Genomic DNA, 23,106 nt, shown 5'->3' with positions numbered 1-23,106 from the left:
AAGACATGATTGAACCCAGAAAATTAGAAAGCTATATAAAACGTACCTATTGTATGAGATCAATAACACTATTATCAATGCAGGCAAGAACAACACCAACAACACGTGTCTCTAGTGAGAGAAGCTCCAACTTCTCTCTAAGACTTATCGTGTTTCCCTCCCCCTTTTCTCCCTTCTAGGGTTTCAAGCGGCGGTTCATCTACCCCCAGTTATCTGGTCCCTTCTCCAAAATTGTTTTTGGTTTTTCCCATATTTTTGTGGTGCATTCTCTCTATCTGCTTAATCGGAGATAGGGTCTTATTTGTCCATCAGACATGGAAAAGTGGAAGAGTTTTCAACTGTCGAAGGAAGAGGAGGAAGGGGTGACGATTGAGGCAGAGGAAGGTGGTGAAGATGAGATTTTCCAGCGAACATTAGCAGGGAAGCTGTGGACTGACAATAGCTTCAACTCGAGAGCGTTCACTAGCACAATGATAAGCGCCTGGAGATTGAAAAACCCGGTGGAGGTACAAGAGCTGAACAAGAATCTTTTCCTTTTCAGATTTGCATCCAAGCGGGATCTCGAAGGGGTATTGAGAAACGGCCCATGGAGTTTCGACAGGAATATTCTGGTGCTGGCTCGAGTTTCAGGAGATGAGCAACCATCCGATCTAAATATGCACTTTGGAACTTTCTGGGTGAGAGTCTATGAATTACCACTCAAACTCAGATCGGAAACCATGGCGAAAAAACTGGGTGGAATACTGGGAGAGTTCGAAGAGATGGATCTTAAGGAGGCCCACCGCAACGGAAGGTTTTTGCGACTCAAGGTGAAAGTGGATCTGAAACAGCCACTTAAACGGGGAACAGTGGTGAGGTTCAAAGAGAAGAACTTGAGAGTCCATTTCAAGTATGAAAGACTACCAACTTTCTGCTTCATTTGTGGCCATGTTGGACATCAATTAAAAGATTGTGAATCAGTGGGTGAACTCAGTGAAGAAGGTTTTGAGGACCTAGAAGAACAGGATTTGTCTTATGGTGCTTGGCTTCGGGCTTCTCCACTACCAAGAACGCAGGAGGATAGTCAGAGGAGGGGGTCAAATACTAGCTCTTGTAGCAAAAGTCTTTTCAACATCTCTTCGGGACAGAGCAGGTGCGAGACAAAGGAGAAGGGGAAGGAGGTAGAGGAAGGGGAAGTCGAACAAGGAGTGGGGAAAGGGAAGGCTAGCAAAGAAAAGAAGGGAGTGCCATCGAATAGGAAAGAGGTAGTGGCGGCAGATGGGAAGAACCTTTTGGAGATTGAAGCTATGGCAGAATCCTTAGGGGCAGTTGATATCTCTAAGGTGGGGAAGGAAGACAAGGCTACAAAGAAGATGGGGGTTGGGAAACGGAAGAAGTGGATTAGGAAGACCGGCGCTCGGAAAAATAATTCTGCTCTAAGTAAGAAAATGGAGGTAGAAATGGGGAAAAGAAACTTGATTGATGTAATGGTGATTGACGGAACTATTGAGGGGAGGGGAAGTGGAGAGAAAAAACTGAAGGCTGACGAGGCTCCAATAGTGAAGAGTTCACAGGGACCAGAGGTGGTGTTGGAAGTCCAACACCGCCTACAACAATGAGAATTCTAAGCTGGAACTGCAGGGGGTTAGGGAGTCCCCGTGCAGTTCGAGCCTTGTTAAGGCTCCTTAGAGTGGAAAATCCCGATTTGGTTTTCATTATGGAAACACGGCTCAAGGAAGGGGAGACGGAAAAGATCCGTTTCAAAAGCGATTTTAAGGGATGCTTAGCAGTGGACTGCAGATGTATTGGTAGAGAGAGGTCTGGTGGCTTGCTGCTAATGTGGAAGGAAGCATTATCCCTGGATATTTTATCTTTTTCTCTGAACCATATAGCAGGGAGGGTGAAGGACGAGGTTAGTAGCCATGAGTGGTGCTTTAACGACATTTACGGTTTTCCGGAGGAACACAATAAGTGTCTTACTTGGCGTCTTATCCATGAGCTGACCAACAGGGGAGGTAGTAAAACATTATGTGTTGGGGACCTAAATGACGTGATACTGGAGAATGAGAAAAAAGGGGGGAATGTAAGAACGGCAAACCAACTCTCTGTAGGGCGACAAACTATGGATGTGTGTGGTCTTGTTGATTTGGGTTTTGAAGGCTATAAGTATACATGGACAAATGGGAGGAAAGGGATGGAGAATATTCAATGTCGGTTGGATCGATGCCTCGCTACGAAAGATTTCTCTCAAAGTTTTACACCGGTCAAAGTTTCTCATCTTCCTCGGTTTGGATCTGATCACGCTGCGCTCAGAATTGAGATGGGTGTTGATGGGGGAGTTAGGAGGAATAGGAAGCATATTTTTAGATTCGAGGAGGTTTGGGGAAATGACCCGAAGTGTGAAGACTTAGTTAGAGAGCTATGGGGTGGCCAAGGTGGTTCGACTGTTAACAAGCTGGCTGGTATGCAATGTTTGGGTGATCATTTTAAGGAGTACAGAGTGGGGAATGTCAGCAAAGAGCTGAAGCGCGTAGAGAATGAACTGAGTGAGGAAGTAGAGTGGGATGCGGGTGATGAGGCAACTGCCAAGCACAAGGCTCTGCTGTTCCAACGAAATAGGCTGATTCAGGTGGAAGAAGTGATTTGGCGGCAGAAAAGTAGAGCCCTGTGGCTTGAACATGGTGATAAAAATTCTAAGTACTTCCATAGGAAAGCTGATCAAAGGCGGAAAACGAATTCGATTTCGAAATTGAAAGATGACAGGGGTGCTTGGTGGAGAGGAGAAGAGCAGTGTGAGAGGCTGTTAGTGCAATACTTTTCTGGTTTGTTTTCGTCTTCCTCACCAACAAACATTAGGGATGTGTGCTCTATTGTTAAAGGGAAGTTAAAACCCCATCATGTTAGCTGGTACGAAGGTCGTTTCACTCAACTGGAAGTAAAAGAAGCGCTCTTTCAAATGCATCCCTTAAAAGCTCCGGGCCCCGATGGACTTCCAGCGTTATTTTTTCAAAAATTTTGGCATATTGTAGGACCGGATGTGTGCAGAATGGTTCTTGGGGTTCTGAATGACAATGATGATCCGGCTACCATCAATAACACACATATAGCCCTCATACCCAAATGCAAAAATCCAGCAAGTCCAAAAGATTTCAGACCCATTAGCCTCTGTAATGTGGCTCTGAAACTTGTTACTAAAACTATTGCCAACCGTATCAAGCGCTTCCTTCCGGAGATCATCGATGAGGAGCAAAGTGCTTTTGTCCAAGGGAGATTGATTACGGATAACGCGTTGGTGGCGATGGAATGCTTTCATTGGCTAAAAAAGAAAAGGAAAGGAAAACGTGGTGTCATGGCTCTTAAGTTAGACATGGCGAAGGCGTATGATCGTTTGGAATGGCCGTTTATCATTGAAGTTTTAACCTCCATGGGCTTTCCAATTCATTTGGTGAATGTCATTAGGCGGTGCATATCGACAGTGTCCTACAAAGTCCTTGTCAACGGGCAGCCTTCTGTAGATTTTCTCCCTAGCAGGGGTCTCCGTCAAGGAGACCCTCTCTCACCCTATTTGTTTATTTTATGTGCAGATGTCCTCTCCGGTTTGATAAAGAAGGAAGCCCTGGAAGGTCAGATCCACGGCATAAGGATTGCTCGTCAGGCGCCGGTGATAACACACCTATTTTTTGCCGATGATAGTTTGTTGTTTACTCGGGCCAGTGTTCAAGAAGGGGAGCGGATCATGAATATTCTTAGGAAGTACCAAGATTCTTCGGGGCAGATGGTGAACTTAGATAAATCAGAGGTGTCGTTCAGTCGAAATGTGCGTGATGAAGATTCAGATTTAATCCGGTCTAGGATGGGAGTAAAGACAGTGAACAGCCACTTAAAGTATCTTGGTCTGCCGGTGGTCTTTGGGAGGTCGAAAAAAGAGGTCTTTGCTTTAGTTGTGGAAAGAGTGTGGAAGAAGATTAAGGGTTGGAAAGAGAAGTTCTTATCTAGAGCCGGAAAGGAGGTTCTGATTAAGGCGGTGGCTCAAGCAATTCCCAACTATATTATGTCATGCTACAAGCTTCCGGAAGCCACTTGCCATGAGATCGAAGCGCTGCTAGCTAGGTTTTGGTGGGGTGCGAAGAACGGAGAAAGGAAGGTGCATTGGCTAAGTTGGGACAAGTTGGCAAAGGCAAAGCATGTGGGAGGAATGGGGTTCAGAGGAATAAGTGACTTTAACCTATGTCTTCTTGGAAAACATTACTGGAGGCTGCTGTCTAATGAGGAGTCTTTTGTTGGGAGAGTGCTTAAAGGGAGATATTTTCCAAGACAATCTATTGAATCTTGTGGCCAAGGTTTTGCTCCTAGCTATTCTTGGAGAAGCATTATTGGTACCAGGGACCTTATATCCACTGGGGCAAGATGGCGAATTGGAAACGGAGAAAAGGTTCGTATCTACAAGGACAGATGGCTTCCAAATATTCCGGGTTTCCGACTGAGAGACTTTGATTGCGCTCTTGGGGAAGAAGCAAAAGTCTGTGAATTAATTGACAGGGACTTTGGAGGATGGAACAGACAGCTTATCTATGAGAACTTTGATCAGGCCACTGCTCACAACATCATTAGCATTCCGTTGGCAGCAAGGGATATTGAGGATAAATTAATTTGGCACTTTGAGAGGGATGGTATCTACTTTGTTAAATCTGCGTATCGTGTGCGTATGGAGGCGAAAGATGCGTTGAGACCGGGACCTTCTAGTCTACCTTTTCAGAAACTTTGGCACGGGATTTGGCGCATTCCGGTGGCCAACAATATCAGGAACTTCTTATGGAGGCTTGCAAAAAACATTCTTCCTACCAGGACCAAGCTATGGAAAAGAGGTATTAATCTTGATGTTGGCTGCCCCTTTTGCAATTGTGAACCTGAGTCTGCTGCTCACTTGTTTATGGAATGTGTTTTTGCCAAGCAATCCTTCTTCGCATCTATATTATCGTACCGTGTCCCTACTGAAAGCTCTGTGGAGGATTGGCTGATGAGCATAGTGAGCAACACGGATACTCTGAGTACTCAACTTTTGAGCTTTCTTTTGCATAAAATCTGGTCCGCCCGTAACGACTTAGTTTTTAAAAACTTGAAAAAGCGGCCAGAGGTTATTGCTTCGGAAGCGCTGGACTGTGTAGCTGAGTTCAACAGATTTGGGGTGGCAAAGGGCAAACCAGGCGTGGTGTGGGAACAAGAGGACATGTGCTGTAGCGATACGCAGATTGTTCAGATTGACGCTGGAGTGTTTACGGATGGTTCTGCAGCTTTTGGCTGCGTGTTCAGGAAGCTTCAACAAGGTGTTTCTCTTGCAGCCTGCAGCAAAGAACTGATCACAGTGGAACCAGCGGTCGCGGAGATCTTAGCTATCCGTTGGGGCCTTCGGCTGGCAAGAGATTTGAAGGTTGAGAAGGTTTTGGTTCAGTCTGATGCGATGATGGTGGTGGACTGCATTAATGGCATCCAAAAGTTTGCGGTAATTGAACCTATTGCGGCGGATTGCCGGGAGCTGCTTAAGAGTTTTACTGTGTCTTCTATTATGTTTATTAACAGAAATTGTAATATTGATGCCCACAACTTGGTTAGATGGGGTAAACATCTTGGGTCTAGAACTTGGTTAGGGGGTGTCCCTGATGGAGACCCTGTTTCATCTGTATTGCCTGTTTCCAGTTAATGAAATTTGGTTCACATCAAAAAAAAAATAACACTATTATCAATGCAACTGCAATCTGTTGGAACATGTATGTAGTAATAAATTGGGAATGAGAAACGTAATAATTTTATTGATTTTACCTATTCAACTAACGAATAGGTAAAATCTTAACAACTGAATTATTAAACTAATGACTTGGTAAAACCTTAACAAATACTCCTCCCAACCACTATTATAAGTAAAAATTCTTTCTTCATATTTATTAAGTAATGAATGTATCTGATTTACATAAAATATCATTATTCTAAATATATTTTTAATCACTAATATAAAAAAATTTGATATATATTTTAAAATAGTTCTTATCATTTAATATTATCACTACATTTTAACTATTTATCCACCACAAAGATTAGTAATTTTGTTTTTAGGCTGATTATAATATGAACATGTATATATATGTACCATGAATAACATTTTCTACCATTAAATGAATAACTATTTTAAAATATATGTCAAATTTTTTTTATATTAGTGATGAAAATTTTATTTAATTATTTTAAAGTATAATTTATTTATTTAAATTCATATATAAAAATGCTCTTAGGTACTCTTAGCAATAGTTTTTTTTTTACGGGAAATATCTCATTCAATAGATAAAGAAAGGAGAGTACAATCATAAATAAAGAAATTGTGTTAGGACATACTCCAACCACAAAATAACACTAATACTAATAATTAAACAAAATAAATTATGTACTTCAAACACCTTTAAGAGATTAGAAATTAAAGGAGAGATACCAATTCAAATTCCAAATTCAAGCAACCAAGCAAAGTTCTTCCGCCAAATGAGTTGTGGAACTACAATCTTTAAATATGTCCAATTAAAGATCATATCTTTAGCTTTATCACGCGCCAATCGATTATACGGGCTTCCAAGATTGAAAATACTCATGATTTGTGGTGGAATCAAATGTTGATCGAAAGTATGAGGCTAATTTGTACAATTCCTAAACAAAATCTTCCTCAAAAGCAAAACTCCTACATCCAAGCTTCTTTGAGGCAAAACCACAAATACCTTGAGCACCAACCTACTGCAAACTAAATTTAAGAACAAAATACAAACCAAACAAGACACAACAACAACCACAACAACACAAACATAATAATAGAACACAAAACATGAATACACACATAAAATAAGGAGATCCAAAACTTTCGGTGGTGGAGGTTTTGGTGGAGGCCGCTTTCCATGAATGAGACACCTTTGGCCACCGCGTGACGAGGATGATTATGAAGTTGCAAACGTTTGGTGGTTGGTGGTATAGAAGAGGACAAGCTTGATGGAGGTTGGAGGAAGAAAGAGTTTGGGGAGAATTGCCATAGTATCAGCTACTGAAACTCACCGTCGTAGCCTTCAAACATCGAGGATAGAAACTATAAACAGTCACACAAAGTGAAAAAAATAGCCTGAAAGAACTGGAGAAAATAGTCATCAGAAAACCATAGGAAAAGGGGTGAAACAGGCGCTCTGAGTTTTAGAGAGAGAGACCTCCTTCTCTATAGAACAAGATGCCCCCAAAAAAAGTTAGTCCCTTAGCAATAGTTAATATAAGGATAAAACTTAAATTCAATCCTAATAATAGTATATATTAAAGTAGCAAAAGCTTTGGTTCAGTGGCAGAAAGGTGGGGTTACTAGAGTAATGATCGATGGTCGAATACTGGCATCATAGACGGACCTACGTTGAGGCTAAGTGTGGCTTTAGCCACACCAAATTTGTTCATTTTTTCATATATATATATATATATATATATATATATATATATATATATATATATATATATATATATATATATATCACACCAACAGTGTAAAACAGTTTTATATTGTCAGTGAAATTATAACCGTTAATTATTGTAGAAGTTTGACTTTTTCTTTAAATCACACTTAAAGTATTTCTTTTTAAGGGTTGTGATGCATTGACCATATAAAATATTTTACACTGACAGTGCACTGCCTTTAATATATATAATCTCTTAATTTTTTCTTCTACTACTATTTTAAAAATGAGACCGGTCATCAAATCAATGAGGGTAAGTCATTGGTTAGTTGGTCAAATTACCAGGTCATTGGTTAAGCTGTATGACTAACTCATATTAAATTGAATAATTCTGTTAAATGAAACGGATAAGTCAATTGAATAAAATTGGTCTCCCTAACAAAACTATATAGTTATTAAAATAGTCGAACCAACTGGCTCGATCTCTAAGAAATCATTACACCTACCAAATTGGAAAATTTCAAAATTTTACAAGTTTATTCTTTAAATTCAAATTCTAATCATAATTTTCACATACAATAAAATAGTATAAAATACAAATCAAAATAAATTTTGAACATAGCCTAATTGTATCATAAACCAAATAGTAAAATAAATGTGTGTCTAATAAATTTAATTTCAAAGAGGGAAAGTTGTTCCATATTAATTTTGAAGAAAGTCTACTTACATTTTGATTTTAATTTTTTTATAAAAATTATCAAAACGATGTCGTTTTGTCCGAGGAAAAAACATTTAATGTGTCGGTTTTCTAAAATCGTTGGTTCGTCGGTATTTACTAGTTATGTTAGATCATGATCGATTCTTACTAATTTAATAGCTTATTCAATCCAACAATCAAATCAAATCAGACTGACAAAATTCTCTGTTCGTCTGACTGGTCTAATCTTATTTTTAAAACACTGTCACCATCTCTCAAATTTATGTCTCACTTTTATATTTGCTAAAAGTATCCATTCAAGCTGTTAATAAAAGACTCATTTCATCTGTCTTCACCCTCAAGTGGTCTGTCTATCGTCAAGTTGATTCCTCAACACGTTGAACTGGGGGCATGAATCTGAAGACTATGGAAGAACTTCAACGAAGCCAAGATTTGCTAGGAATGGAATTTATTCAGTTAAAGAGCCAGTATATCAGACAAGGCAACTCATCCTCGTCACTGATTAGTCACTAGGCCTTGTTCCCTTCTGTTTGCAATTTCCTTATATTGTGTACTGCATTGAACTTTGTTCGTTCCCGAATGTTAATTTTAATGAAATGAGCATTGCATATTTGAATCAATCCATTTACATCCACTGTGTGTTTCTTTATGCTTTATCTTTCAAAAAACAAAAATATATCTCTTGTTCTTTTTTCTTTATGCAAAGATTGGAGGGAGGATGATGAAAACAAAATACCCAAATTGTTGAATTGTATGCTTTCAAATAAAACTTTGCTGATGATGTACAGGCATTGTTTCAATCCCCAAACACTGGAGAAATAAGGAAGTTAATCCCTAGTCAACCCCTTTGAGCCTTTGAAGTTGGAGTTTCTTTTAAACGAAAAAACCCGCAATTTTAACCTGGGGCAGGGTAGGTCTCAGTTAATTTACCTGTGCATTCAAATTCAAGAGAACCATTAAGTACACCTTCCAATAAAGGTTTCAATCAAAAGTGACCAAGATGGTTATCATCAATCATTATGGAGGCAGTCACTATCTTTCCGAATACAAAAATATTTCCAAAAAAAAAACAAAAAAAGCCCGCTAAGTCAAAACCTACGAAGGAGACTTAGGCAAAATTGGGGCATCCCGCTGACTGTACTCCTCAAAAAGAAACAGTTCAGGCAAAAGTTAGGGATATCAAAAGAAAAAAGAGAAGTCAATAAATTCCTTGAACAACAATAAAACGTTGTGACCATCAAAAGGAAGAAGTGACTGCCATCTCAAAGATTCCCATGGTCTTTAAACCATTATCATTATAATAGATGCAATTCCAAAAGCCTCTTGGAACTTGGATGCATAATTTGAATTAACTGAACGTAGGATTGGAGATCATCGCGAAGAATGGGGTGGGTACAAATATATTTTGAGCCTATATCCTTTGTTTTTGAAACCATGAACCAAGCCACGTTACAACCTTCAAAAGACCTAATTGAAGCAAGGTTTATTTTGAAAGCATACTACAACAAGGTTGCGTTAACCTGACTCCTAAAGATCTTTGCAATTCCTTTTGCTTTATCCATCATTTTGAATGCCTAGAATTCATTTGCTTGACATCAATAATATCATTCCTAAATGATTTTGATTTCAAAATATACTTTGAGCGTTGCATTAAAATTACCATTTTGAATGAACATTTTATTTGCGAGTACTCATCTTCAAGGAAATTCAAACAGTCGAGAAACTTGATCTGTGATCTATCAGGGGCACATTACTTCAAGATCCTGTTATTCAAAAGTTATACTTGGGGCAAGTGTTCCCGACATTCATTTCAAGGATTGAAGCAATGATCAGATAACAATCAGCCAGTCAGGGGCAATGTTCTTGTGTTGAGGAATCAGAGTTCCAATCGTCCCTCACAAAAGAGTCTACCTCAGTTGTCATAATCAATTGCATTACATTAATCATTCATATCTCATGCATAGAAAAATCAAATATCATGCATCGAAACAAAATTCATACTCATTTGCATTCTTTCAAGGTTTCGTTGTTATCAACATCTTACCTCGAGATCAAAGTCCAACTCACTTGGCATTTACCAAAGCGATTTCGTCTCACATTCATCAGTACATTAGCTGATAATGTCAACTCTTTGTCATATTCATCAGTACATTAGCTGATGTCATTCACCACTTGTTGTTATCATTAGTACATTAACTGATAATATGCACTTTCGTTTCCCGTCATTAGTACATTAGCTGATACAGGACTTTCATCAGTACATTAGCTGATATCAGATGTCTCCTATTTAGCCGATGATTGATCATGGTTGTCTCCTCCTTATCAGTACACTAGCTGGTATAGGACTTCTCTTCGTCAGTACATTAACTGACGTGAGCCTCTTTCTTCTTTCCTTATCAGTACATTAACTGGTATAGGATTTCCTTTCGTCAGTACATTAGCTGATGACAATTCCCTCTTGTTTCCCTCATCAGTACATTAACTGATGCAGGTCGATTTGTTTCACATCTTCAGTACATTAACTGATGATATAATCGTTTTTCCTTCTTTAGTACATTAACTAAAGTCGTGTATCCTTTTCATCTTTTATCAGTACATTAGTTGATAAGAGATCTCATTTCCATCTTTAGTACATTATCTAAAGTCGATGGTCTTCTTTGCCTTTACCAGTACATTAGCTGATATGGGTCGCTGTTTTCATCCAAAGCCAATAATTGGATGTCACAATCCACAATAAGGTGTTTTTTATCCGTCTAATGTCACTCTTAGACGCTTCTACTGTCTTTTTACCCAGAGTTTTATCTCTCTTTTCCAAATCTCTCCATCAATAGTTAATCTCCTGTGGCGCTAGTTTCCCACAGAGATTTGAGTCTGTCTCACATCATATTGCATTCAAAATAACAAAAGAGTCCATGCATTGCATTTCATTTGCATATGAAGGACAAAAATTGTGTACTTTGTATTTAAGTCTCTTCACATCTTCGATAGAAGAAACTTAAATAGGGGCATCTGTCGCACCCCAATTTTTGACCCATATATTTCATTCATTTGATTATCGCATTCGCATTTCATGTGCATCCAATCATCGCATTTGGCATATCTTGAAAAAATTGACTTTTTATTAAAGTCAACAAAAAAATAATTTTAGATAGTTTAGATTAATTTAAGTTTTAACATTATCTTATTTTTAATTTAGATTTAATTTAAATTATTTTTATTTCATTATTTATTTATTATTATTATTAACTTTTTTGTTATTATCATTATTATTATTGCCTTTTTTTTATTCAAATGGTTGTATATATAAAAAAAATAGTAAGAATTACAAATAAGGAGGCTTTGTGTGTTTAGGCCCATTGATCATTTTGGTTAAAGCCCATTTACTATTTATTTTTGTTATTACACCAAACAAGTCAAAAACATGACAGAAAAAAATAATAGCAAAGTTTGTCTTCACATCTCTGCTATCCCATGCCAAACACTACCCTCCAAACTGCTGCCATGCCATGTCCCTTTCACCTCTATGCACCATAATCAAGCCAAAACTCTGCTACTATAAACTGCTCAACCTGCACATAACAAACCAACATTTGCACCAACTTGATCAAGTCAAAACCTGCATAATAAAGGCCACAAATCAGCATACCAATGTGTTCAAATTGACCCCAATTTCCCCCAAAACCTCTCAAATTCATCTATAAAAAGACAGCAATGATACAATGAAAAGGGGAGAAAAAAATCAAAGTTACTCTGCTCAAATAAAACCGAGCTATCTCTCATCAATTCGATGTTCAAACTAAACCAACATGTGTATCCTCACATCTGAAATAAACCTTCACCACTGCAACATATATACACCTCACCTTCAAATAACTCCAGCCTCATATCTAATCACAACAACAATATCAAACCAAAACCTCATAACTGTCTAAACACCAAGCAATCACCATACACGCACCATTCAAACTCAACGAAGAGCAACAACACGACAACACACAGAGATCCAGAAGCGAGTTACCGAAGGAGAAGAGAAGATTAAGAAGAAGCCGCAACAAAATAGCGTACTTTCTATTCCTTTGTATCTATAAGCTTTATTGTCTGTTACTTGTCTCTTTGTTTACGCTTTGCATACTTTCTGTTCCTTTGTATCTACAAGCTGACTAATGAGAAATTGGGGCTTTAGGGTTCTTGCTGGGGAATTGGGGGTTTGTATGCTTTGATTGCTTGAATTTTCTTTCCTGTTAATTCGCGAGAGAAGAGTGATCGGGAGAGAAATGAGTGAGAGCGCGAGAGAGATAGATGAACAGAGGAGTTTTGTCTTCTGGAAACGTGTTTTCGTGAGGAGAGAGCACAAAAGGAGGTTAGGGTTGTTTTTCATGGAAGATAACAGGGAATCGGATCCGGGTTTGACCCGGTCCGCCCCAAGATGTTTTTTTGTTTTATTTTTTATTGTTAGATTTATTTGGGCCTTACACTCTTAGTCTAGGTTTCACACCCCCATTTATTTCTTTAAGAATCCAATTTTGCTTTTATTTGAATAGTCTCCATTGCAATTTTATTTTTATATTTGTTTTAGTTTCTAATATAACAAAAAATAAAAAAATATATTTAGATTTAGATCTTAAACAAAAATATGCTTTTTAATTTAGTTTTTTTTGTTAGTTATTTTATTAAAAAAAACACCAAAAAACATTAAATTAATCTCAATCCAAAAAAAATCAATAAATCTTGGTCCAACGCCAAGGCGATTTCAATAAACTTCTCGATCCAACGTCGAGTCTCTTCTTTACAAAAAAAAATCTTTTTAAACCATACCGAAAGATCGAGTGACAAGAAGTGTACACCTCTTGAATACCTCGATTCTTTTGGATTAACACTTTTTAAAAAAAAAAAAAAAACTTTCTTAATCAAATCAAAGTGATCAAGTGACAAGAAGTGAACACCTCTTCAATACCTTTGGTCCTTTGAATCAAACTTTTCTTAATCAAATCAAAACGATCAAGTGACAAGAAGTGAACACCTCTTGAATACCTTGATCTTTTGAATTAAAATACATTAATCAAATCAAAGTGATCAAGTGACAAGAAGTGAACACCTCTTGAATACCTTGATCTTTTGAATCAAAACATATTAATCAAACCGAAAGATCAAGTGACAAGAAGTGCACACCTCTTGAATACCTTGATCTTTTGAATTAAAATACATTAATCAAATCAAAGTGATCAAGTGACAAGAAGTGAACACCTCTTGAATACCTTGATCTTTTGAATCAAAACATATTAATCAAACCGAAAGATCAAGTGACAAGAAGTGCACACCTCTTGAATACCTTGATCTTTTGAATTAAAACACTTTAATTAACAAGGACAACAAGTGACAATGGGGCTCGCTCCTGTTGAATACCTCGGGTAAAGACGCGCTAGGTGAACACCTATGCTCAATCCTTTGCTAAACGTCCCTTAAAAAAAACAACTTCGATTCCATTCAAACCTTTTTGCCGTATGGCTTTTAAACCTCTTTTCATAAACGAATGCGAACATACTTCCACATGTGAAGATCGAATATCTTCCGCTCGAATGCGATGATGGCCAAAATCTCGTCTCACTCTTGATTTAGTCATCCATTCTTGTAGTGATCTCATATCCATGTGCGCGTAGTATTTCCATTTGAAAGCGATCGAGTACCTCTCGTTAAAATCAACCAACTAACTTTCGTGGTTCTTCGCCCGAACTACGATTGCTCTGACTTTCCCATTGCACGAGGGAATACGTAGGCACAAGATACAAACGTCTTGGCGAGCATAATGATAAAAAAATCATTTCTTTTTTTCTTCACAATAATAAAACTCTTTCTTTTATCTTTTCTCGATTAATAAGCTAAAGAACGCAAACATTACGCTAACACTCAAACACGAAACTAACTAAATGGGTCCCATCGAGTACGATGGAGGTGAGGGGTGCTAATACCTTCCCCTTGCTTAACCGACTCCCGAACCCTAATTTGGTTACAAACGACCATCTTATCCGTTTCTTTTCATTCGCGGGTTTTATCGATATTTTCCCTTTCCTTCTTGGAATAAATAAAGTTCGGTGGCGACTCTGTTGTACTTCGAACGCGCGATTGCGCTCGAGTAATTTTTTTTTTTTGCCGCTACAATATTATTGAAGATTAGGAAATGAATACAAAATGTAAATTCAATGTTAGTGAAGAATAAAGATGACGAGCAAGATAGAGATGGAACAAAGGTATATAAAGAGTAGTACCCATTGGGGAACCATTTTGGTTTGCAAGAATCTTAAAATAGTATTTATTGTTACTTTATTTTAAATTTTTGAAATACTATAACAACATAACAAATATTTAAAACATTTTTGTAAACTCTCCAAAATCTTCAAAAAAATATAAGTCGGAGATTTCTTATTCTACCTCGTGCTTTTCTAGTTTACAATGCAAAATTCTTTAAATATCCTTCAAAGTCGAAAGTATATTTCTGGTGCGAACTAAAATTTAATAATCTATACATTGAAACCGTAATTTTATTTTCGATTTTGACCCGGATATGTAATTCCGATTTTGTGTTACATAGAAACCAGAAAAAAATCATTGAATATAGTAAATATAAAAAACTCAATACAATTTATAATATAAACATAGGAAATACATTAAGGATTTTAACACAAATCAAACGTTACAAATCAACGTCCACGTGGACATTGCAACATCATGATAATATCATCGGTCGATCTTGAAATAGTCGCATTTACCTCGATCAGAACTTTCTCCTCAAAATTGGTAAAAGTATTCCACATAGCCTGCATATCAACGTCGTTCTTCAGCTCATAGTTGATGAACACAAGCTTCCCATCTTTATCAACAGATGGTGAGCGATACTCGATCTTCACAACTTTGCGATTGTCGTTATAAGGTAAAAGTTCCTGCAATATTTCACGCACATCTTCAATTGGGGTGAGCGTGGTGAACTTAAATTCGCGTGATGGTGTAGCACCGGTAAAGTGGACAACTCCAACATACCATTCAATGTTCATTTCTAGTTTTTGTGTTGTGGTATGAAACAATATGAAAAGTGAGATTATTTATAGTAGTTGAAGGCAAACATGAATCATACAAACCCTATCTCCGTGTTAGAGTTGAAACTGGAATTGCACTTCTGGTTTTAGATAAATTGGAACCAGAAATATCTGGTAAGTCTCGTGGGAGTGACAAACCAGAAACAAAACAGAAACAACAACTCAAGAAATAAACCTCATGTATTCAAATATTGTATTTCTAGCCAAACTACAAAATGACTATATTTCCACGGCATAATACATGAAAAAAAGACATACAATAAAATGATGCCTAACTACGTAAATGAGCCGAAAAAATTATCGTCGGCCAAATCCACAGGTGGAACCCCTTTTGACTTTTCTTTATTTTTTTCTATTTCAATTTTGTTTAACTTGTTGTATTCTTGCAACCTTTCAATAAATTGATCTAGCCAGGTATCGAATGGAATTGGGAAATGAATCGCCCACTCCAGTGATGTAGGTGGTATAAAGAATCTCGGCTTCAAATACACTATAACAAAATGCTACAGATTTGAAATACACCTAACATATATGATACGATCATTTGGATTTAGTGTTGGAGCAGTGCGCAGAGGGAAAAAAGTCTCTGAGAAACTGCATCTTGTAAGATTAATACGCACCCTCTCATACGCACTTTCTATTAGATGACCCATATCAGGGAAGCCATCCATTTATCCTCTGGTGCAAATCCACCCACGCAACGTACAAGAGCGTTATATATATATATATATATATATATATATATATATATATATATATATATATATTCAAATTTCTCTTTACTTCCTAACACACATGTGTATAAATCTCTGTTGCCCCTTAACTCTTTGATCAGGGTATGTCGGACAATGTGGTAATCATCTTCCCCTTTATCGGGCAAACCAGAAACAGCTCGAAAACCACAGTTACCGTCACCTCCAACATTGACGATATGTTTAATGTACTTGTGCATAAAAACTGGCATGTGATCGATGAATAGTATTTTTGGTGGAGTCGGTGTAGTAGGTGTTTTGCTAATACGGGCACCTTTGACAAAACACTTTTATGAGATTTAAGAATAGGTGAATCGAGAAAAACTTTGTCAACATGTTCAAAATATGAAGGACTTCTCGTAGTTGAATTGTCGTCCGATGTCGGTTTCACCTTCTTAGATGCCCTTTTAGTTTTTACCAGTTGAGATGGTGGTTTCAAGTCCGTGTCTTCGGAAATGTAATTTTACTCAATTTCTATTTGATGTAGAGTTTGGTGGCGTCATCAACTTTCAAAAATCTTTCTTGTATCATTTTCCATTCAGTCGAGATGGAAATACTTAATTTATCGTATTTCATTTTACCGTCATCTTCAAAACTGAGTCTTTTCCAATGACTAGAGACCTCGTCCATACATATCGTGCAATCAACTTTCATCTTCTTAGATATGACACAAGCACAAGGGTGACCATATGTTTTCACAATTGAACAACCACACTTTAAGCTGTCGGAACCGACATTAGAAGCTCGTTTGGCTTCGTAAAAAATATAATTTAGACCTGCCCGAGACATATTACCGACAAACTGAGAATATAGGGTGTTGTCTTTGAACCTGTGTTCCAACACCGTGATACGACGACCAAATGTTATTTGTTTCTCGTTATGCTGGTTTAGTATCATCTAGTTCACAGAATCCCAACCCGTAATCAAATCACCCATGCTATTTCTCAACCAATTCTTCAAACAAGCATGAGCAGACTCAACTCTGTTTGTTGTTGTATTTCCGAGATGCATAACCTCATCGGTCTAGGCACAAACAATCTTCTCCTTTACTTGATCAAGTATGTGCTTTCAACATATTTCAATAGACCATAATATTTCACGCAAACATTCCTGAATTGTAAACCAACATTAGTGTATAACTCTTTTGTAGATGTTTTTATTATAGCATTCCATGCATCCATAATTTTCTCTGACACCCGCCTTGACCAGTTTTCCATCTTCCACTACAACACATCTTCGCGTAATTTGAAACTCTTCTCCATTTTCAAAATGCTCACGAATATCTATCACCTTAGTTACGATATGAGATACGAGAGGTGAAACAACTTGAGACACATTAGGTTTGGGAATGTTATCGGGATGCACCATACCTAATGTCATAAAAAAAAGAAAACCTATTAACACTAACTTATTAGCACTTCTGCTGTCAAATAAACACAGACAAAAATCGGAAAAACAGAAAACTATATCCACTTCCTTGAGCTCCTTTTGATATGATAAACCACAAAAATGAAGATTTAGAGTGGTAAAATGGATTGAGACAGAAAGGGTTTTTAAGAGGTTTTACGATCAAAAGTTGGCCATGCTGGTTACTGTTTGAAGCATTATGAATTTGCCATAATACCGGAAGTATACTTCCGATTATACTTGAAATGATAAGGTGGCAGAAAAAATCAATCTTCCCGCTCTACAAACCAGAAACATAATACTGATATAGAACCTGAGATATATCTCCAGTTTGTGTTTTTACATTTTGAAGGGTAAAACCACATTTGACCTGTTTTGTGAAATATGTGGTGCGAAACGGAAATGCATTTCCAGTTTTCGACGGGCAATTTCAGAATTGTAAAGGGTCTTTCTTTTGGACATGGGGTGGAATAAAAAGTTCCCTATAAATTTGGAGTTCTCTTTTGGTATTAAGAAGAAATGCAAACCTTCCAAAACCCTCTCACCAAAATCTTCCTATTTTTTCCATCTAATCCTTGCTATTTCTTAAAACCCTCCATCTATTCCCTTCCAAACTCGTAAACAAAGCCTTAAAGAATTTGTTTCAGAAAACCTTTGGTTGATCATTTGTTTGAAATGAAAAACAACTTAAAAGAAGACTGCCCAACAATGCCCAACAAAGCAATGCGTGACAAGGTTATAAATTATTTTAAAATTCTTTATATCCCAAACATAGTATGAGTAGACAAAATTCATTTAAATTTATTTTTTAAAAAAGAATATAAAAAATAACACAATATTGAATTATAAATATATGTTGAACCAACTACGAGAAGTTCACCTAAAATTGAAATATAAGAAAGACAAGAGGAGTATTATAGTCCAGTGTCATAAGGAACACCTTTAATAGGAATCCAAGAGTCAGCATCCAAGAAATAGGAAGGAGTGAAAACAAGTGCTTGATTATGGTTACCAAGAACTCTAACACCAGGCCAATCTACTCTACCATCCGTGTTTGATCCAGGTCCAACATTCTCAAACTCCACATAGGTAACCTTATCATTACCCTGCCCCCGCATCTCTTCCCAACCTCTAGGATCCACCATGGAATCAATGTAACACTGCAATATAGCCACAGTCGAATAGTTTCTCAAAGGACGACCCAACGTAGCACGTACCTCTGACTTTCTGTCCTCATCTTCCGGTGACATAGTAAAACTACAACGTTGGAATGTGAAACCTGTCTTCTCATATGGACTCTCACGTGACTGAGCCGTGAATGTTACAAAACGTCGATAACGTGCGTAAATCATGCAGTCTTGGAATACAGCAGCAGCGTTGCCGTAGATGAAGTCGACGGTACCGTAGATGTCACAGTTTTTGTAGAATTGTCTTCCGGACACAGCCCATAAGGTGTCTTGGAAACCTTGGATGGAGCATTGAAAGAAAATGCTATTGTTTGCTTCGTTTCGAACAGCCACTGCAGCGCTTGCATCTAGTCCTGCTGAGTTTTTAAATCCAATGTTTTGTGCCATGAACCCTTCTCCTCGGATGTCTGCACTGTGAACATTTTCATCAAAACTTTCATTTTTCTATAAGGTTTGTGGTTTGGAATATTTTACTATAAAATATAAGTAATAGTAAATTATAAATATAGCAACCGAATGAAAGGAATCAGAGCAGGTGACACCGATATTGTAGGCACAATTAGATTATAGTTTTCTTTGGAGTAGGTTACCAAATACTCAATAAAAGAATTGTATTACGTTTAAGGTTGATGTTGGATGTTTGCACTGGTTTTCTACATTCTCTAGAGTGCAGAGTAAGTAATCTAATTAATTAATGTACTGAAAAACTGTTCTCAAGGACGAATGGTTAAGAAAAATCTTAATTTAAAATCTTTAGTACCAATAGTTTTTTTATATGATTTTAAAAAAACGTGTCTCTGCTTTTTAAGTTGGTGAAAACACAGAATCTGATCCTAAAATTTGTTTGGATGAAGACAATACAAATACAAGTTGGTGGAATTAGTACCTCAGTTTCTTTTTAAGTGATATTTTTTTGACTTTTTAAGCATATTAAGAAAACTAATAATTATTGTTATTTTTTAAACAATGATTATTTTATTGTCCACAACGCCCTTAACTTTTTAGTAATTTATTTTACTTTTTTTCTCTATAATAAATGAGTAGAGGTAATTTTGACAAAACTACCATTAGTGTTTTGGACTTTGAAATGACACTTAAAAAAAACCTATTTTTTTTTTTAAAAATGACACTTATAAATGAATATGAAAATAGTTAAAAACATAGTTTTCCATCTACTAAGACTAGAAAAAATGTTGAATTTATAAGATATTTATTCTCCATTGTCTTAGAGTGAGTTTGGATGAGATAATTAAAAATTTTAAAGAAATTTAAAATTCAAAGCAATTCAAATTCATTCATTTTTAAATTATTTTGTTTGGATGAAGTATTAAGATAATTTACTGTTAGATTTTTGGAGTCATTTATTATAAAATTTAAATTTTTTGGATCAAATTAAGAAATTGAAAATTAGAGACTAATTTGCAATTTTTAAAAATTTGAAGGACCAAATTAAAATTTTAAAAATTATTAAGGACCAATTTGCAATTTTTTGAAAATTTTTGGGTCAATTTTAGAATTTTAGAAAATATGACGACCAATTTGTAAAATTTGAAGAAATAATAGTAACAAATCATTCTATGGAGTATGAGAGGAATTTCAAATTCTTTGATTTTTGATATCATTTCAAAATGATTAAATTTAACTTAGATAAAATACTCCATAAATTTCCATCATTTTAATAATTCTTCATTTTTGTATTCAAATAAAATTTTTTAGGGAAATCATTTTAAATTCCCTTAAAATATTACAATATCTCATTAAAATGCTTCATCCAAACACACTCTTAAAGGATTTGGTAAAAAAAAATATTTGGTAGATATATGGTGTGAAAATTCCTAAACAAGTAGTAATATTAGAGTCACCTTAAAGTCTGATCCATTCTCTTGGATTCCTAAAGTCTGATCCATTCTCCAACACATACATCTAACAAAGAAACTAACCATCTTTAAATTTCAATACATCATTTACAAAATTCTTTAATTATGAGAATGCAATAGTGATAAATGTCTCTAGAAAGAATTTTGCAGTCTATTGTGATTTTTCAGACTCAAGCAAGATAGAGAATAGAGATGAAAATAAATAAATTTGATGTATAAAGCGTACCTATTGTGGAGCCATTTTGGTTGGCAAGAATGATTGTGTGATTTGGACCATCCCCTAAAAGGTGAATATTAGTCTTAGTGGATGGAATGAGAATGTACTCTTGATAAATGCCTGCTAGAACGTGAATTGTGTAAGGTTTTTGACTCACATCTGGTGCATTCGCGATAGCTTCACCAACTGTTGCATAATTTCCACTATTCCTATCTTTCGAAACTGTAATACTAAAACTACTACTACCTGCAGCTGCATTGTATGAGATCAATAACACTATTATCAATGCAGCTGCAATCTCCATATGCATGCAAGGAAGAATGAGTCTTAATTGATTTTTGTATATAAAGGGGCATGTACTAGTTATATATTACAGTATATATGCTTCAACAGTTAGCTCAACCTCTTTCACCATCACAGAGAGCCGCTCTAACCAAAATAAACTACTCTTCAACCATTCACAGGTACCAAAAAATGTATGCTCTAAAACAAAATATATAAAATCCCAAATGACCTTGCAAGGATGCAAAGATGCAATTTATCCCTAAGTTGGAGTAAAACTCATTTTCCCCTCTATATGTAATCATTATTTGATGCACTTGGTTGTGGCTAAAAACTAACTGCACTCATGTTAATTACTTGTGTTTTTGAACATCTTTCTCAATCAGTTTAGTTAAAATGGAAGAACTGAATAGTATATTATTATTAATAAATTAATGTTACAGGTATAAAGCTGTTGGTACTAATAATTGAAATGAGCTCCTCATCAATTATGAAGACGTTAACAAGTATTTATGATATGTGAGGTCGTTATCATATACCTATCTTTCTCAGTGGCGGATCCAGACATTTTGTCTATTTGGGGCAAAATGCAGTTGAGTAAATTTTATTTAGAATGTAAAATTACTATTAATCTTACTTTAATTGATAAAAAATTACTTTCTTCTAAATTTTTTTATAATATATATTAATAAATTAATATTATATTGATAAATTAATATTACAGTATGAGTCGTTAGAATTTTTTTCTTCCAAAAATAATTACTTTCTTTTAAATTTTTTAAAATATATATTAATAATTTAATATTATGATATGAGTCGTTAGATTTTTTCTCTTCCATTTTATTTTAAAAAATAAATTAAAACGAGATTTTATGGAGGAAAATGTCAGAGGTAAACAACATGAAATTTCTATATATTTGTTTGATATTTGAAAAAAGAGAAGAAAATTATTAGAATACAACAAATAGTGAGAAAGTGGATAAAATATCAAAAAAAAAAAAAATTGTGGGGGCAAGCATCTCCTTACTTCATATGCATAGAAAAAATACTAACATTGCAAATAGAGAGAAAATTAATTGGTGGGGGCTTGAGCCCACATATGAATGTATGTAGATCCGCCAGTGATCTTTCTTCTTCTTTATTGGGTACAATCATGCATGTTATCATTTTGAAATCTTCTTTTATGATGACTTAATTATTTGTGTAATGTAATATACTATAGATAAGAAGTTTGGTCCAATCCATTAATTAGGAGGAAATTTTATCCTATACTCCTACAAGTATTCTCTGCCCTCAAAATTTATGTGATTAGACTAAAAGATGTACTGGGTGGTGTTAGACTAAAAGATGGTTGGACGGAAGTTAGAAACAAAAATAATAGAAGAATCAACAACAGGGGATCATACTGGGTGGCCGGGAGGGGTAGAGAGGATCTTCTTGAGGAACATGTTTCTAACTTTTTTTCCACGGAATTTTAAGAGGAGTTGGGAGCAAAGAGCTATTTGACTTTAAGGTATTCAAAGATTATGGTTTGGTGGTGGAGGTAGTTATCCCTTTCAAAAGAGATAAAAGAGGTAGGAAATATGGCTTTGTGAGATTTAGAAAGGTAAGTAATGATAGAATTCTTACTACAAAACTTGATAATATTATCATCAGAGGCAGGAAGATATTTGCAAATATTCCTAGGTTTAATAGAGAGAGACAGGAGAGTTGATATGAGGGTGGTGGGAAGGTTCCACCTGCAAAGGCTACTTGGAATTACCATGAAAGCAAGGGAGGCAGATCGTATACTAACGTGGTGAAAGAGAATGAGGTGGATAGGGGGTGTTAAGAAAAGAGGAGCCTGAATTAACAACAATGCAACAGTGAAGAAGGGGAAAACTCTAGGATGGAGAGTGCAAAGGAACATAAACCTAAGTTTGCCCACTTATTGTTTAATGTTGATGAATCAGATATGGCAAGATTTGAAAAAGCATTCCTTGGGGTTGTGGAAACTGCGGGAATGACGTATAATATACAAGAGGCGTTTCATTCTGAAGGTTACTTCAGAGTCAAAGTTACACCATTGGGGGCCAATTTATGCTTATTGGAAGAACAGGAAGAGGGTGAGTTAAAGGCGCTCGTGGACGAAGCTAAAGA

The 23,106-nt window shown here is 36.1% G+C and overlaps 3 protein-coding genes across 3 annotated transcripts; 1 reads left to right on the top strand and 2 right to left on the bottom strand.

Annotated features, from left to right (window-relative positions):
* Window positions 1–314: 314 nt before the first annotated feature.
* LOC131651375 (uncharacterized) lies at window positions 315–1,598 on the top strand. Its single transcript, XM_058921044.1, has one exon. The coding sequence runs from the start codon at window positions 315–317 to the stop codon at window positions 1,596–1,598; it is 1,284 nt and encodes a 427-aa protein (XP_058777027.1).
* A 13,254-nt stretch (window positions 1,599–14,852) lies between these two features.
* Window positions 14,853–15,203, bottom strand: LOC131651371 (uncharacterized). The gene has a single exon (XM_058921035.1). It carries the CDS (start codon window positions 15,201–15,203, stop codon window positions 14,853–14,855), a length of 351 nt encoding a protein of 116 aa, XP_058777018.1.
* A 2,955-nt stretch (window positions 15,204–18,158) lies between these two features.
* Window positions 18,159–21,005, bottom strand: LOC131648288 (probable pectinesterase/pectinesterase inhibitor 21). The gene is made up of 2 exons (XM_058918070.1): window positions 20,695–21,005; window positions 18,159–18,998 (listed from the first exon to the last, which is right to left on the bottom strand). The coding sequence occupies exons 1-2, from the start codon at window positions 20,993–20,995 to the stop codon at window positions 18,319–18,321; spliced, it is 981 nt and encodes a 326-aa protein (XP_058774053.1). The 5' UTR covers window positions 20,996–21,005; the 3' UTR covers window positions 18,159–18,318.
* Between the last annotated feature and the right edge of the window lie 2,101 nt (window positions 21,006–23,106).

Source organism: Vicia villosa, linkage group LG2 (genome assembly GCF_029867415.1).
Source record: "Vicia villosa cultivar HV-30 ecotype Madison, WI linkage group LG2, Vvil1.0, whole genome shotgun sequence".
Taxonomy (NCBI): domain Eukaryota; kingdom Viridiplantae; phylum Streptophyta; class Magnoliopsida; order Fabales; family Fabaceae; genus Vicia; species Vicia villosa.
The sequence above is the reverse complement of the archived record's forward strand: the minus strand, read 5'-3'. Positions and strand labels throughout refer to the sequence as shown.

Bases quoted from the DNA above. Each gene is read 5' to 3' on its own strand.
- LOC131651375 (XM_058921044.1), top strand. From the start codon at position 315: ATGGAAAAGTGGAAGAGTTTTCAACTGTCGAAGGAAGAGGAGGAAGGG.
- LOC131651371 (XM_058921035.1), bottom strand. From the start codon at position 15,203: ATGAACATTGAATGGTATGTTGGAGTTGTCCACTTTACCGGTGCTACA.
- LOC131648288 (XM_058918070.1), bottom strand. From the start codon at position 20,995: ATGCATATGGAGATTGCAGCTGCATTGATAATAGTGTTATTGATCTCA. The intron at 18,999-20,694 runs GTACGCTTTATA...TTCACAGTGCAG, and splicing joins CCAAAATGGCTCCACAATAG to ACATCCGAGGAGAAGGGTTC.